This window comes from Oryctolagus cuniculus, chromosome 8, assembly GCF_964237555.1.
Source record: "Oryctolagus cuniculus chromosome 8, mOryCun1.1, whole genome shotgun sequence".
NCBI lineage: Eukaryota > Metazoa > Chordata > Mammalia > Lagomorpha > Leporidae > Oryctolagus > Oryctolagus cuniculus.
In genome coordinates this window covers 82,077,728-82,092,452 of record NC_091439.1, presented here as the reverse complement: position 1 = coordinate 82,092,452, position 14,725 = coordinate 82,077,728, and the positions used below count along the sequence as shown (strand labels likewise).

Below are 14,725 nucleotides of genomic sequence, written 5' to 3'. Positions count from 1 at the left end.
CTTATGACTGTGTCAGTCTTTCCCAGTGACGACGGTGATTGTATTGTCACAGCAACACAAAGCCTGTGTGGCGGTACGGAAGGAACCCTGTTGGAGGCACAGTTTTTTTTTTTTTGACAGGCAGAGTGGACAGTGAGAAAGAGAGACAGAGAGAAAGGTCTTCCTTTTGCTGTTGGTTCACCCTCCAATGGCCGCCGCAGCCTGCGCACCGCGCTGATCCGATGGCAGGAGCCAGGAGCCAGGTGCTTTTCCTGGTCTCCCATGGGGTGCAGAGCCCAAGCACTTGGGCCATCCTCCACTGCACTCCCTGGCCACAGCAGAGAGCTGGCCTGGAAGAGGGGCAACCGGGACAGAATCCGGCGCCCCGACCGGGACTAGAACTCAGAGCGCCGGTGCCACAAGGCGGAGGATTAGCCTAGTGAGCCGCGGCGCCGGCTACAGTTAGTCTTCATATGGAAAAGAACAACGCAGCTTCGTTCTCAGCGGCTGCTGCCCACTTGGGGCTCCCATTTCCCCACCCGATGTGTATGATGGGTCGAGAAGCTTGTCTGCGCTGTGCATAAGCACCCGGACGCACAGTGGTAACAAGGCAGAAAAGGCTCCTGCCCTCAAGGAGCTGTGGCTAGCTAAAGCTAACTGTACTGAGGCTGGAGGTGGACGTGTGACACGGTTCTTGCTAATAAGAAGGAAACAGAACTCTGCTAGGGACTTCTGGAATTTTTGCTCTCTTGTTCCAGGTGCTGATGGACCCTTTGTCTTGATCAATTCCTTTCTGGGATTCAGATGTAATAGCTGCAGCTGCAGCAACCATTCCCACCCCATGAAGGAGAGGCCAGGATAATTATGGAGTTGTTGACATTGTTGAGCTGCACAGTCAGTCATAGCAACTACCGACTTCTGAACTGGTTTTCTTAAGGGAGAAAATAAACCTCTAGTTTGTGTAACCCTGGGTGGTACTGGTTTTGGTTATTTACAGTCTAACACAATCCTAAACTGAGACATTAAAATTTAGATTGGCTTTAAAATATCATCTAGGACAGCCCATAATTCGTCAGTCTCCATGTTTACAAGGTAAAACTGAAAATTTCTGAGTAACACAACATGAAAACATATTCTTGCACTTTCTGTGCATCTATGCCTGGAAGTTAGCTGGGCAAACTGCTCTTTTACGTCCTTGGACTTGGCATGTTGCATATGGACAACTGGTCATTTGCAAAGCCACGGATTTGGCAGGTCCTCCAGGACCACAGGTGTAAGGAAAGTGATCTTTTCTACCTGCCACTTCTCTCCTATTTCTCATGACAATTCAGGAATGTCTCTCTTAATGACATCCACTGAAGTTTTGATTTTGGAATAAAATCTTTTTTTTTTTTACAGGCAGAGTTAGAGAGAGAGAGAGAGACAGAGAGAAAGGTCTTCCTTCCATTGATTCACCCCCTAAATGGCCACTAGAGCCGGCGTGCTGCGCTGACAGGAAGCCAGGAGCCAGGTGCTTCCTCCTGGTCTCCCATGCAGGTGCAGGGACCCAAGCACTTGGGCCATCCTCCACTGCCTTCCTGGGCCACAGCAGAGAGCTGGACTGGAAGAGGAGCAACTGGGACTAGAACCCGGGGTGCCGGCGCTGCAGGCGGAGGATTAGCCTAGTGAGCCGCGGCGCCGGCCAGAATAAAGTGTTTCTAATCCTGCAATGCACAGAACCATGCTGAGACACCATCCTGTCCGAGTCCGCAGCTTCCATTCCGTTTTATAGACATCTTAGGTCATGATTCGTGCCTCCCCTTCTACAGCACCGAGCTGGCGTAAGGAAGCAGCTGCTCAGTTTCCAGCTTCCTGGTTTCTGGGGCCATCCCTTGGCTGGCTGCTGCTGGCTCATCTGACCTCTCCAAAGATGCCCCCGGCAGGCGCTCCTCCCTGCTCTTTCCCCGCAGGCGGGGGGGGGGGGGGGGACCGAGGCGATTCGCTGGACGACCCGGAAGCCGTGTGCCAGCTCTAGGGTTAGCCACAGCTCCTAGACACTGAGGGAAGGAGGGCTGCCCTGCTGGGCGGCTGACCTGCCCAGCACTGGGAGATGAGCTGGAAACTCACAGCGATGACTGCGCTGCTGTGTGGTTCGGGTCTGTATTCCCTGCACGTGGCTAGTGCACTGTGTGTTTAGAGCAAGAGCAAGTTTTCTTCTTTATTCATTCCGCTGCTATGCTCCTGGCTTTCCGACCAGCACGCCCCAGCAGATGGCCGGACGCCAGAGGAGGGCGGCAAACACGTTCACTGCACTTTCCCGCCGGGGGTCGTTAAGCCCAAACCTGCATTTTCTGCCCTCGTTTTCCATTTCCTCACTGCTGCTTCCGTAAAAGCAGCCTCCAGCTCTGCTCTCTCCCGCCTGTGCTGTCTTCAGATGGCAGCTGATCACCTCCAGCTGTACTGGCTCCCAGCACTGGCTGGCCGGCTTTCATGCCCATGACAGGAAAACAAGGCCTCAGGATTCCAGCTCACTCGCAACAGGACTTTCCAAAAGTCTTTTAAAGCAAACAGAAACTTTGTTTTGCTTTGTTTTTGTTTTGAAATGAAATCGCTGGCTGCAGCCCAAACCACAAAGACTTTTCTGACTGCAGCAGGAATGGTGCTGGTGCAGCCTGTGTTGCAGGATTCAGAGGCGGACTGCAAGCCTGCTACCTGGTGGGCAAGCACAGCACGGGGAAGCCTCACGTTCAGGGAGGCGCGCTCGCCTTCAGATGCGCACGCACATCGCTGGCCGTGGTCAGGCAGCGATTCAAAGCAGCCAGCCGGGAACTGCTGTGGGCTCAGAGTCCGAGCCAGGCAGACGCTTGGGGGTCGGGATGGCATCGCTCACGGCTCAAAGAAATACTGTTAGGGGTAGGATTTGGGGAAACAAGCTCGGAGCTGAGGCTCGGGGACCACCAGGCTGAAGCCAGCTCTTTCAGGCTAATCCTTTTCTTCCGGTTTGGCAGAGCCAGACAGAAACCTCGCAAGTTAGCAGGGTACTGTTTTTTTCTTTCTTTTTCTTTCTTTCTTTTTTTTTTTAAAGATTTATTTATTTATTTGAAAGTCAGAGTTACACATAGAGAAGGAGAGGCAGAGAGAGAGGTCTTCCATCTGCTGGTTCACTCCCCAGTTGGCTGCAATGACTGGAGATGTGCTGATCCGAAGCCAGGAGCCAGGAGCTTCTTCCAGTTCTCCCACGTGGATGCAGGGGCCCAAGGACTTGGGCCATCTTCTGCTGCTTTCCCAGGCCACAGCAGAGAGCTGGATTGGAAGTGGAGCAGCCAGGACTGGAACGGGTGCCCATATGGGGTGCGGGCACTGCAGGCAGTGGCTCTACCCGCTATGCCACAGCGCTAGCCCCGGTACTGTTTTCTTTGATTACCTTTTGGTCAGATGAGTATTCTATCACTTCGACTAGGACTGGAAAATGGAAAATACTCTCTTCTATGTATCGGCTGGGTGCAGAAAGTTGGCACCTCTCACAGGGCGGCGGGAGGAAGGGAGGCAACTCTGGATTTCTCAGCTGCTGTGCCAGTACCTCACCCTCACGTTGGCCTTTTGTGAAGATCTACCAGGAGTTGTGACACCATGCCCGCTCCCTGTGGCCCACATGCCTGCCATCAGCTGCAGAGGTGGGGTTGGGGTCTAGAGGTCCCTGCCCTCCCAGGAGCCTGGGTGCTGTTAAAGAACAACGTACTGTGGGGCCGGCGCTGTGCTGTGGTAGGTTAGGCTTCCCCCTGCGGCACCAACATCCCATATGAGCACCTTTCGTGTCCTGGCTGCTCCACTTCTGATCCAGCTCCCTGCTAATGCATCTGGGAAAGCAGCAGAGGATGGCCCAAGTGCTTGGGCCCCTGCACCTGCATGGGACACCTGAAAGAAGTTCCTGGCTCCTGGTTTTGGATCAGCCCAGCCCTGGCCGTTGCGGCCAAGTGGGAAGTGAACCAGCAGACGGAAGACACCTCTCTCTGTCTCTCCCTCTCTCTGTAACTCTGCCTTTCAAATAAATAATCTTTTTTTTTAAAGAACACACTTAAAATGTACATAGTTTTGGCTCATTCATGTTTAAGGTGTATTTTTATTTACAAAGTGAGATGATGCATTACAAATAGATGATGCACTTACAAACATATCTCATAATTCCATCTTCATGAAAAAGTATATAAATATATTACAAGAAATTCTATATAGTAAACTTTAGAAACTGATATAGTAAACACTTGCTACTTTTTTCTATGCCAATATTACTGTCACTTAAAGCTTAAATACTGGTTTCAAGTATCCCCTATAAAATAACTATCAAAATACTGGAAAAATTTTTTTTTGCTATAAACAACATTGATACATTAAAAATAGACTCAGCGTGTCCTTGTAACAGCGTCCACTATAATCAAATGCTACCTTCCAACATCCCGACAATCTGCACTGTTCAGTTAGTGTTAGAAACCCTTTAATTATCGTAGGTTAAAGTGGCAGCACAGACACAGCATGTCACCGTTACGTGTGATTACGAGGAGACCCCTCTAAGGCAGAGGAGAATCGGCGGTGCTGTCTGGACTTGCTGCTCCGAGATCCTTCGTCAGCAGAGAGCAGGAGTCTGCGGCGGTGAAGGGGAGAGAGGCGCACACGTCCCAAAGGCTGCTCTGTTCGGGTCACTTCGGAGGCTGAGGCTGGGGCTGCTCTTTTTGTTCTTCTTCAGCTTGGAGACGGGTCAGAACGTAAAGGATGACTTGATAGCAGAAAATATACTGATCCTATGGCCAGAGGGAGGGAGAGGGAGGGAAAACCTCAGATGTACAATGCAAATATTCTAGATATACTGCTACACTACTGTGGGCAGTGATTTTTGGGAAATTTTGAAAATACTGTTTGCAATGTTGAATGTAAGCAGTAGTGTAGTGTCATAAAAGTTACAACAATTAGAAAGCAGACTGACAAAATGAGGAGGGAAATGGGGGAGGCACTACCCCACAGTGCTAGCTGACATCTCTGGTGGGTCACTTCTACTTTTTGGGCTTTGATGATATTTAATAGAAAAATAATCTTCCAAAAAAATTCTGCCTAAATTTATGGAGCTCACTTTGATGTTCTGAAATGTCAAAAAATAAATAATAAAGAAGTCATTAAAAAAGGGAAACTATTCCAAATAAGTTTATTTTTGGAAAAAATATGGAAATCAAAGTTTCTTGAAAATGAATTGCTTTGGTGAAATTCTCTATTACGTTGATGGTGCAGGGGATCAAGATTTTTTTAATTGGCAAGAATGAGTCTAAAAATAAGTAGATAGTAGCCAGTGTTGAGGTGCAGCAGGGTTAAGCTACTGCCTACTACACCAACATCCCATATGAGTACTGGTTTGAGTCCTGGCTGCACTGCTTCCAATTCAGCTCTCTGCTAAAGTGCCTGGGAAGGCAGAAGAAGATGGCTTAATTATCTGGGCCCCTGCCATCCAAGTGGGAGACCTGGATGGAGTTCCAGGCTCCTGGCTTCCACCTGGTCTAGGTCCAGACATTGCGACCATCTAGGGAGTGAACCAGGGGATGGGGGATCTCTCTGTCTCTCCCTCTCTGTAACTCTGCCTTTGAAACAAATAAATGAATTTTTAAAAATTTAGATATATAAAAATTCACAAAATATTAATGGCAAGTAATAAAAGACTAACTACAGTGGAATCTCATTTAAAATATTGCATAAGTATATGTGTGAGCATGACCCTGCATGTGTACATGTGTTTAAGAATGTAAAATACACTCCTAAAAAGACCACCAGTGTCGCTCCCCCTATTCGTGGAGGAACGACACTAAACCCTGCCTAGGTTTCCTATCCGAGTCACGGCACCATTATGTCACTCCCCGTCTTCATGGAGGAACGACACAGGACCCTGCGCTGTTCTTTCGTCTGCTCGGCCCTTCCCGGGTTTGCTGCTGGTTCTTCCCGGGTTGGCTACAGCCCCTTCCACCTCTGTGGAAGGGCGGTTCCCCCTGCCACTTTCCCCACTTCCGCGGGGGAGTGGCACACCGCCGGCCGGCTCTCTCGGGGGCTGCACAGATGTTCCTCTTAGATGTTCCTGGTGCATGTTATCTCTCTCCTCCTTTATAGTCCTCTTCCACCAATCCCAACTCTGCTACCCACACGCCGAGCATGCTGCTCTCCTCCAATCAGGAGCAGGATCAGCTCCTGCAGGTCATCACTCAAGTTGGCGAGAGGCAGCTGCGTAGAAGCTGTTTCTCCCTTCCCAGCGCCATATTGTGGGAGAGCAGATGCATAGAATAAGTCTTAATTCCAGTAACTTAGTCTAGTCCGAGTTGCTCCCCACACACCAGTTCTCTGGGAATAGCAGAAGTGGTCTTTTGATGGCCTTTTAGCTCATCTGTACTTGCACCTTCCCTCCCACTCACCCTGGTCTCTGTCTTACAGCACACACAATCCATTAGCAAGTCCCCTCCGCATAGCACCCTCTCTCGCCCTGCTGTTACTTACCAGCCTGGCCTGGCCCGGTCGTGCTTGCCAGCACTGACCTCTCTGTCCCTCCTTCCCAGGTCGCTCTTATTTTAGCACAGCACCCAGATAACACGTGAGTCAGATCCTGTCACTCCACGCTGTAATCCTGCAATGGCTCCCACTTCACTCAGGGAAGCCCTGGTCACCTCCCCTCTGCCCACACCTTGTCCTGCTGTCTGCCTTCCTTCCTCCACCCCAGCCAGACTGGCAGTGCCCATTCTTGGATATATAAGACCTACTCCCACCTTGGACTTCCATGCGGGCAGACCACACTTTCAAAGTTCTTATATAATTAACTTATTTAATATATTTATGGTCTCCCTTCCTCACCACCACCCTGCTCGAATATCCATGTTATTATTATTTTTTGTTGTTTATTTGACAGGCAGAGTTAGACAGTGAGAGAGAGAGAGAGACAGAGAGAAAGGTCTTCCTTCCGTTGGTTCACCCCTCAAATGTCTGCTATGGCCAGAACTACGCCAATCCGAAGCCAGGAGCCAGGTGCTTCCTCCTGGTCTCCCATGCGGGTGCAGGGGCCCAAGCACCTGGGTCATCCTCCACTGCACTCCAGGGCCACAGCAGAGAGCTGGACTGGAAGAGGGGCAGCCGGGACTAGAACCGCACCCCTATGGGATGCTGGCGCCGCAGGCGGAGGATTAACCAAGTGAGCCACGCGCCGGCCCCATCCTTGTTATTATTGCAGAGATTTTTGTTTTAGCCACTGATGTGCTCCAAGCACCTAGAAGAGTTTCTGGTACACAGAAGGAATTCAACCAATACCTGCTGGATGAACAAATGAATGAATGAACTTCCTGGGTCCAAAGAACAGCTTTTTCGGAGAAGCGTGTTTTCCTTACCTAAACACTGTGCCTGCGAATCAGCTTAATATTTGGCAGCCTTAATTTGGATTAAAAAGGTCTATGTGGTGGGTATTTGTCACAGCGGATAAGATGTGCTTGGATGCCTGCATCCCATATTGGAGTGCCTGGGTTCAAGTCCTGACTCGACTCCTGATTCAAATTCCTGCTAACATGCACCCTGGGAAACAGTAGGTGATGGCTCAAGTGGTTGGCTCCCTGCCACTCATGTGGGAGGCCCAGGGTGAGTTTCCAGCTGCTAGCTCGGATCCTGGGTGATCTGTGTCTGTCTCTCTTTTGTATAAAATAAGTAAATAATTAAAAAAAAAATATGAAGGGAAGTAGACATATTCTAACTTTAAACATATTTAGTAAATTTTGTATATATTTTTAAGAAGTAGAGAAACATGACTTTATGCCTTTCACACCCCACACACAAAGAAGATGGATAGTGGAACTAGTCAGTGAAGACAGACAAAATCCCATTAAGTTGGCATATACCAATGCCATCTTACTAGTTAAAGTGATCAGTTTAAGTTCATAACTGATCATAAAGATAAGATTAAGTGTCAAAGGGATCACATAAATAAGATCAGTGTCTGCTAATAATAATTGATACAATTAAAAAGGAGAGAACAATCCAACATGGGAAGTAGGATACACAGCAGACTCATAGAATGGCAAACGTCCTAAACAGCACTCTGGTCTCACAATCAGCCCTTAAGGCATTTGGATGTGGGTAAAAAGCCCATGAGAGTTTCTCAGGCATGGAAAGCCAAGACACGGTGGCAAAAAATGACCTAAATCAAAGATCTCTGTGAGTGAGATCCCAGTGGAAAGAAGGGGCCATCAAAGAAGGCGGTACCTTTCTCTAAAGGGTGGAGAGAACTTCCACTTTGACTATGGCCTTGTCTAAATAAGGTCGGAGTTTGTGAACCCAAGAGGTTTCCATAACCTTGGCAGCACGTGACAAGAGCCTCAGGTGATTACTGCCATCATAAATAAGAGTGTCAATTTGTTAAGTCAACAACAGGAGTCACTGTGCACTTACTCCTCATGTAGAACCTCTGTCTTTAATGTGGTGTACTATGAGAATTAACGGTAAAACTAGTACTCAAACAGTACTTTATACTTTGTGTTTCTGTGTGGGTGCAAAATGTTGAAATCTTTACTCAGTATAGAGTTGATCTTCTGTATATAAAGATAATTAAAAATGAATCTTCGGCCGCAGTGCGCCAGCCGTGGCGGCCATTGGAGGGTGAACCAACGGCAAAGGAAGACCTTTCTCTCTGTCTCTCTCTCTCACTATCCACTCTGCCTGTCAAAAAACAAAACAAAACAAAACAAAACAAAACAAAACAAAACCCCAAACACACACACACACAAGAAAAATGAATCTTAATGAAGAATGGGATGGGAGAGGGAGTGGGAGATGGGATGGTTTGCAGGTGGGAGGAGGGTTATGGGGGGGAAAAACTGCTATAATCCAAAAGTTGTACTTTCAAAATTTATATTTAGAAAATAAAAGTTTTCTAAAAAAAAAAAAAACAAAAAAACAGACAGACAGTAATAATGAAGCCTCCATGAAGGACACAACTGTGTCAGCAGGTGATATAGTGCACAGTTTGATTTTAGGTCAAAAAATGAAAATGACATGGCAGGGGACAAATAGAGGTACCATTCCCTCTCCCGCTGAGGAGAGCTTCTCTCTAGCCAGGGCTTGCCCTGCTGTCTTCCAGCCAGAGCTGATAAAGCCATTCCCCCTTGGAGAATTTCCCGAACAAAATGTCCTACCTTCTGTCTCTTTTTTAGATTGGAAATGGGGAAGGAAAGCCATACCATTCCCAATCCCTGCCCCCAACATGCTATCTCCCTGTCTCATTCTCTGTAATCTACCATTCTCTGTAATGATATTGCATTTCTTTATTTTTAGATTAAAAGGTAACATTTTGAAAAGGCAGTCTAGAAATATTTTAATTTTTTTCTGAATTAGCCTTCATGTTTAAAAATATTTTCTTTACTGCAGTAAATATTTGATTTTATGTTATAATGTAGGAATCCTGAAAACAGACAGATGGTTTAACAGGAACTTTACAAATGTTAGCATCTTTACAAAAATCCGCATTAGAAGACAGTGAGACTCACCTCAGTCTGAACCATCCCATGTCTTTGTAGTCTCATGCAGCGCACTACATCAGAGATGTCAAACTGCCGACGGAAGGAGAACATGTTTCAGATAAAACGGGTAACTGGATTTGAGCCCCAAAGGGGTCACAGAGGGGTGGCTTATGTGGGACTCTGTACCCCACTCTTCTTCCCCTTCCAGTTGTCTTGGGAAATCCTCCTGGACAAAATGACTCAGGGCACTGACTGTCATCATTTGGTCATGTTAGGAATGCTCTTTTAAAAATAATTACAGCAGGTTACTTCATATGAAAATTCACCAGTACAAATTATTGCCCCACCCCCACCGAAACTGACACACAATAAAAAAGGTAAATTTTTTCCTTACCCATTATTTTCAGGAAACAGATCTTTTGATTTTAGCTGATAGGTAACAGTTTGAAACAAAAGAGAAATGGATTATTTGGTTTAGTCCTATTTAAATTATTGCAGTAGATAAACTACCACATGAAGTGTGCGACAGAACTGTTTGTAACTAAAGTCCTTTAGAAGACAATGATTTTGGGGCCAGTGCTGTGGAGTAGCGGGTTAAGTCACCGCCTGCAGTGCCGGCATCCCATATGAGTGCTGGTTAAAGTGCTGGCTGCTCCACTTCCAATCCAGCTCTCTGCTATGGCCTGAGAAAGCAGTGGAAGATGGCCCAAGTCCTTGGGCCCCTGAACCTGCATGGGAGACCCAGAAGAAGCTCCTGGCTCCTGGCTTCAGATCGGCACAGCTCCAGCCACTGCGGCCATTTGGAGAGTGAACCAGCAGATGGGAGATATCCCTCTCTCTCTCTGCCTTTCCTTCTATGTATAACTTTCAAATAAATAAATACATCTTTAAAAAAGACAATGATTTCAATTATATATCATATACAGTAAAGATACTGTGATGTTTTAAGTAAGTTTTGTAATAATTTAGATTCAAAAGTAAGATTTGCCTTATTTTTTTTATTGAGACTTTGTTTAGATAATAAAAAAACCCTAGTTTCTGTGATATGATTGTTATTTTTAGCCCTTGTTTATATTCTTGTGGAGCTGTGGTCTTCCTACTTTTTACTTGTTGAATATTATGCTTAGTGGTGAACTCAGCCTGTGATTATACAGGGAATTGAAATTATATATTTGCAAAAATTAAAGAAAAAAGGAAGGAGGGGTTTTCAGGAGGGACAGGGAAAGGGAAGGAAGTATGGTTGTCTTCTTAGAATTGTACTTATGAAATACATGGAATCTGTTCTCTTTGTATTAATAACAATAAAAAAATCCCAAGCTTTGCCATTTCAAAAATGTATTTTTAAAAAATACTCCTGTATTTGTATCTCTAAAGTATGGTAACAAAATTATCTTATATAATCCTAAAGACTATAAGGATAAAATGCTAACACTGCATAAAGAACTTTTGAACACACCATAAAAAAAAAAAAAGCCGCAGGGGCTGGTGTTGTGGTACAGTGGATAAAGCCTCTACCTTCGAAACCAGTATCCTGTATAGGTGCCAGCTTGCATCCTAGATACCCCACTTCCCCTCCAACTCCCCACTATTGCAATTGGGAAAGCAGTGGAAGATGGCCCAAGTGCTTGGGCCCTTGTCACCGGCGTGGGAGACCCAGCTGAAGCTCTGGTTTCTGGATTCTGCCTGGCCCAGTCCTAGCTGTTGTGGCCATTTGGGGAAGGAACCAGCAGATCTCACTTTTGTCTCTTTCTCTAACTCTGCCTTTAAAAAAACAAACAAAAATCCCAGAAACAACAACAAAAAATCCAATAATACAAATAGAGGTGCTATTTTTTTTCATTACACTCTCTGACATTTTGAATAACAATGTTACTAAAATGTAACTCTATTTAATAAGAGAATGAAAGTATTCATGTAGGCTAACAGAAAATATTAAGATCATAATAGTATATAAAAATTAGATTCTGTTTTCTCCCCAATTTATCAGTCTTTTACTTTTTTGTGTGATTTTAAGAAATCTTTTCCTATTTTAAAGTCAGTAAAATATACATTCATATTTTCTACTGAAATTGTTTTTTTTCAGATTTATTTATTTACTGAAAGTCAGACTTACAGAGAGAGGGAGACATACACACAGAAAGAGAAAGAAGGGGGCCGGCGCTGTGGTGCAGTGGGTTAACGCCCTGGCCTGAAGCACTAGCATCCCATATGGGCCCCGGTTCGAGTCCTGGCTGCTCCACGTCCGATCCAGCTCTCTGTTATGGCCTGGGAAAGCAGTAGAAGATGGCCAAGTCCTTGGGCCCTGCACCCCCATGGGAGACCTGGAAGAGGCTCCTGGCTCCTGTCTTTGGATTGGCACAGCTCCAGCCGTTGCAGCCATCTGGGGAGTGAACCATCAGATGGAAGACCTCTCTCTCTGCTTCTCCTCTCTCTGTGTAACTCTGACTTTCAAATAAATAAATCTTAAAAAAAAAAACAGAGAAAGAAAGAAAGAGAGAGAGAGAGAGAAAAAACACACGCAAGCACTTCCATCTGCTGGTTTACTCCCCCAGTGGCTGCGATGGCTACAGCTGGGCCAGGACAAAGGGTAGGAGCCGGGAGCTGCTTCCAGGTCTCCCACATGGGTGGTAGGGACCCAAGCACTTGGGCCATCTTCCACTGTTTTCCCAGGTGCATTAGCAGGGAGCTGGATGGGAAGTAGAGCAGCTGGGACTCAGGCTGGCACCCTTGTGGGATGCCAGTGTCACAGGTGGTGGCATTACCAACTATGCCACAGTGCTGGCACCTACTGAAATTTTTAGTTTGTTTTTAGCATTTAAGTTTTATTTTTAAAGGATTTTATAAATATAATTAATACAATATAATTTTATTAATTAGATTCTCAGTGTCATAGCAATTGCATGATAATTGCCATGACACAATTCTTACCAATTCTCATGTTAATGTTCTTTCTGATCAAATCTCATTCATCTTATACTCACGTCAAGATCCTGGCTGATTAATCCTAGAATCACATCTATGCAGATCAGGGTCCCTGAGCGTCCGATGCCAGCGCTGCAGTGCGTGATGATTGGGCCTGATCTATGGATGTGTCTCATGTACGAGATGAAAGTGAGCAGGTCGTCGGGCCGAGACGGTGTGTCGTGGTCCGGCCAGGCAGTGAAATTCAGATGAGAAATATGTCGCCTCTCTCCTGTCTGAGATGGTACAACAGAATAAGTAGAGAATGACATGCTATATTGTTCATACATAATTACTTTTTTATTATTCTGGCCTTTCAAATTTTGTCCATGAATCAGAGCAAAGAAAAAACAGAAGAGACTAAAAGACTCTATTAGGAGAAACTGGACGGTCTTTCACAAGGAGATTGCTATATCCATAATATTGGTGAAACTAAAACCAAATTACATTTTGATAAAGATAACCTTCTTTGGTGACTCCATGGCAAGTCCACCCCAGATGAAAGCCAGAGTCATTGCAATGGCTTTGAGGTAACAGACCCCCCTAATCTGGATTGTCATCTCTCAGCCCTAACCCCTGCCCCAGCCCTCTGTGTGGTCTTCTAGATACACTGGGCACAGTTCAAGCTCAGGGCCTCTGCACTGGCTGTTTCTGGGGATTGGACTACAGCCCCTGCTCCCACCCTCGTCCAGGGCCCACTCAGTTCCTTCACAGCCAGGCTCTCAGCCTTCTCCCTCTCCCATCTGGCCTTTCCAGCTTTGCTTTTTCCCATAGCACCTCCACACCATCATCTCATTAGCAAGGGAGCTCCAAGAAGCAAGGGCATTCTTTCTGTTTGTGTTGCTAATGGATGAATCCCTAGGGTCATAACGGGACCCGTGCTCTATCAATGTGGACTCAGTGAACAAATCATTTGAGGAATACTGGACAACTGTGCTCACCTAAGTAACAGGTAAGCTAGTGGAAATGAATAAAGAGGTATAATCTGTAATTCTTTATGAAAGCACAAACCATGGAGGAAATTCTCAGGCTATGTTTACATGACACCAGTAGAACTGAGCTGATAGGGAAGCAAAAGCACCGTGTTTCTTTGAGCAGGCTAGACCTCCAGCGGAGACACAGTATTGGCCCCTGGCCAGGATTACTGGGGGAGCAGTGCGGAGGTGAGGAAGCAGCAGTCGCTTCACTTAAGCTGTGGCCACTTCCTTAATTCCAGCTACATTTACTCAGCTGGTAAGGTGGCTGCAGAAGGAGCTCTCTAAATGATAACTGTTTATGCTACAGTTGTCTATATAACTATAAATAGATTGCCTTTTGAGGGAATATTTTTCTACTTAGAGTTTCAAAACCAGTTTTAATCTCTTTAGAGGTTTGACTTCAAGTTTCCAGCATGTAGCTTCTGAGCCATTTTGTGCTATCACTGAGCAGAAGCTAACGAGGGATGGCGTGAAAAGCCCTGTGTACTGGAGGAAAGTGGTGGTCCATGAAGAAGGACACATTTAAAATTATACTAGATACAGAATAGGTGGCATTGGTGCCTCTGCATAAGAACCAGAAAGTCATGGGCTTTTATCGAGAAATACGCTGGCATGGGAGAGGCCAGCCCGGGTTCCAGCTGGGAGATGCACCTTGTGACTGAATGGGAAGATTAAGTCACTCACCTGAATGTCCTCTAGGGTCATTGCCCGCAGGACAAAGCCCTTCAGCTGCTGCACTCTCACAAGGGCCAGCCGCAGTCTGTCGTCATTGACCATTGTTGTTTTGCCTAGGATATTAGGCCAATAGCGCTGGCATTTGATTTTTTCTCCTTCTACTTCTTGGGTCATCATGGCTATCACTGAGGAGTTTTGTTCCCAAATCATCTGCCAGAAATCTCCAACAGTCGTGGGGAGAGGGCCCTGGCAGGCAATGTAAACAAACTCTTCTTTCCCCACGGGTATCCTAATGAAGCTGGCGTTGATGTATCCACCTTCATCTCCAAGGGGAACTCTTGTGGCATCATCTGTGAATTTCCCACCACAAAACCATCTATAGCGTGTGCTTTAAACATTAGTCTTACAAGAACAGTGAAACTCCTCAACCATCGATGAAATCACAAACACACATTTTCATACAACTAGTATTTTCAAACGTTTTGCTCATTTTATAAGTGCATCTCAAATGCCAGGTGAGTGAGTTTCTGACATGAAATTTGGTGTTTATTATTTAAATAGATTTCAGAAATTAAAATTAGCAAATTAATACATTTAGAAACAAAAAAGAACAAGTTTGCTACTTCTTTATCATTA

General features: G+C 45.9%; 1 protein-coding gene across 8 annotated transcripts in view; it reads right to left on the bottom strand.

Annotated features, from left to right (window-relative positions):
• Window positions 1-4,048: 4,048 nt before the first annotated feature.
• PTPN13 (protein tyrosine phosphatase non-receptor type 13) overlaps window positions 4,049-14,725 on the bottom strand; it is a 240,775-nt gene continuing 230,098 nt past the window's right edge. For all 8 annotated transcript variants that reach the window (XM_051819592.2, XM_008267633.4, XM_008267635.4 and 5 more), the window contains 4 exons: window positions 14,099-14,439; window positions 12,458-12,673; window positions 9,504-9,566; window positions 4,049-4,754 (listed from right to left, as the gene is read on the bottom strand). In XM_051819592.2, the coding sequence (XP_051675552.2) occupies window positions 4,653-4,754; window positions 9,504-9,566; window positions 12,458-12,673; window positions 14,099-14,439 (722 nt within the window). In that variant the 3' untranslated portion in view covers window positions 4,049-4,652. The remainder of the gene's footprint in view (window positions 4,755-9,503; window positions 9,567-12,457; window positions 12,674-14,098; window positions 14,440-14,725) is intronic.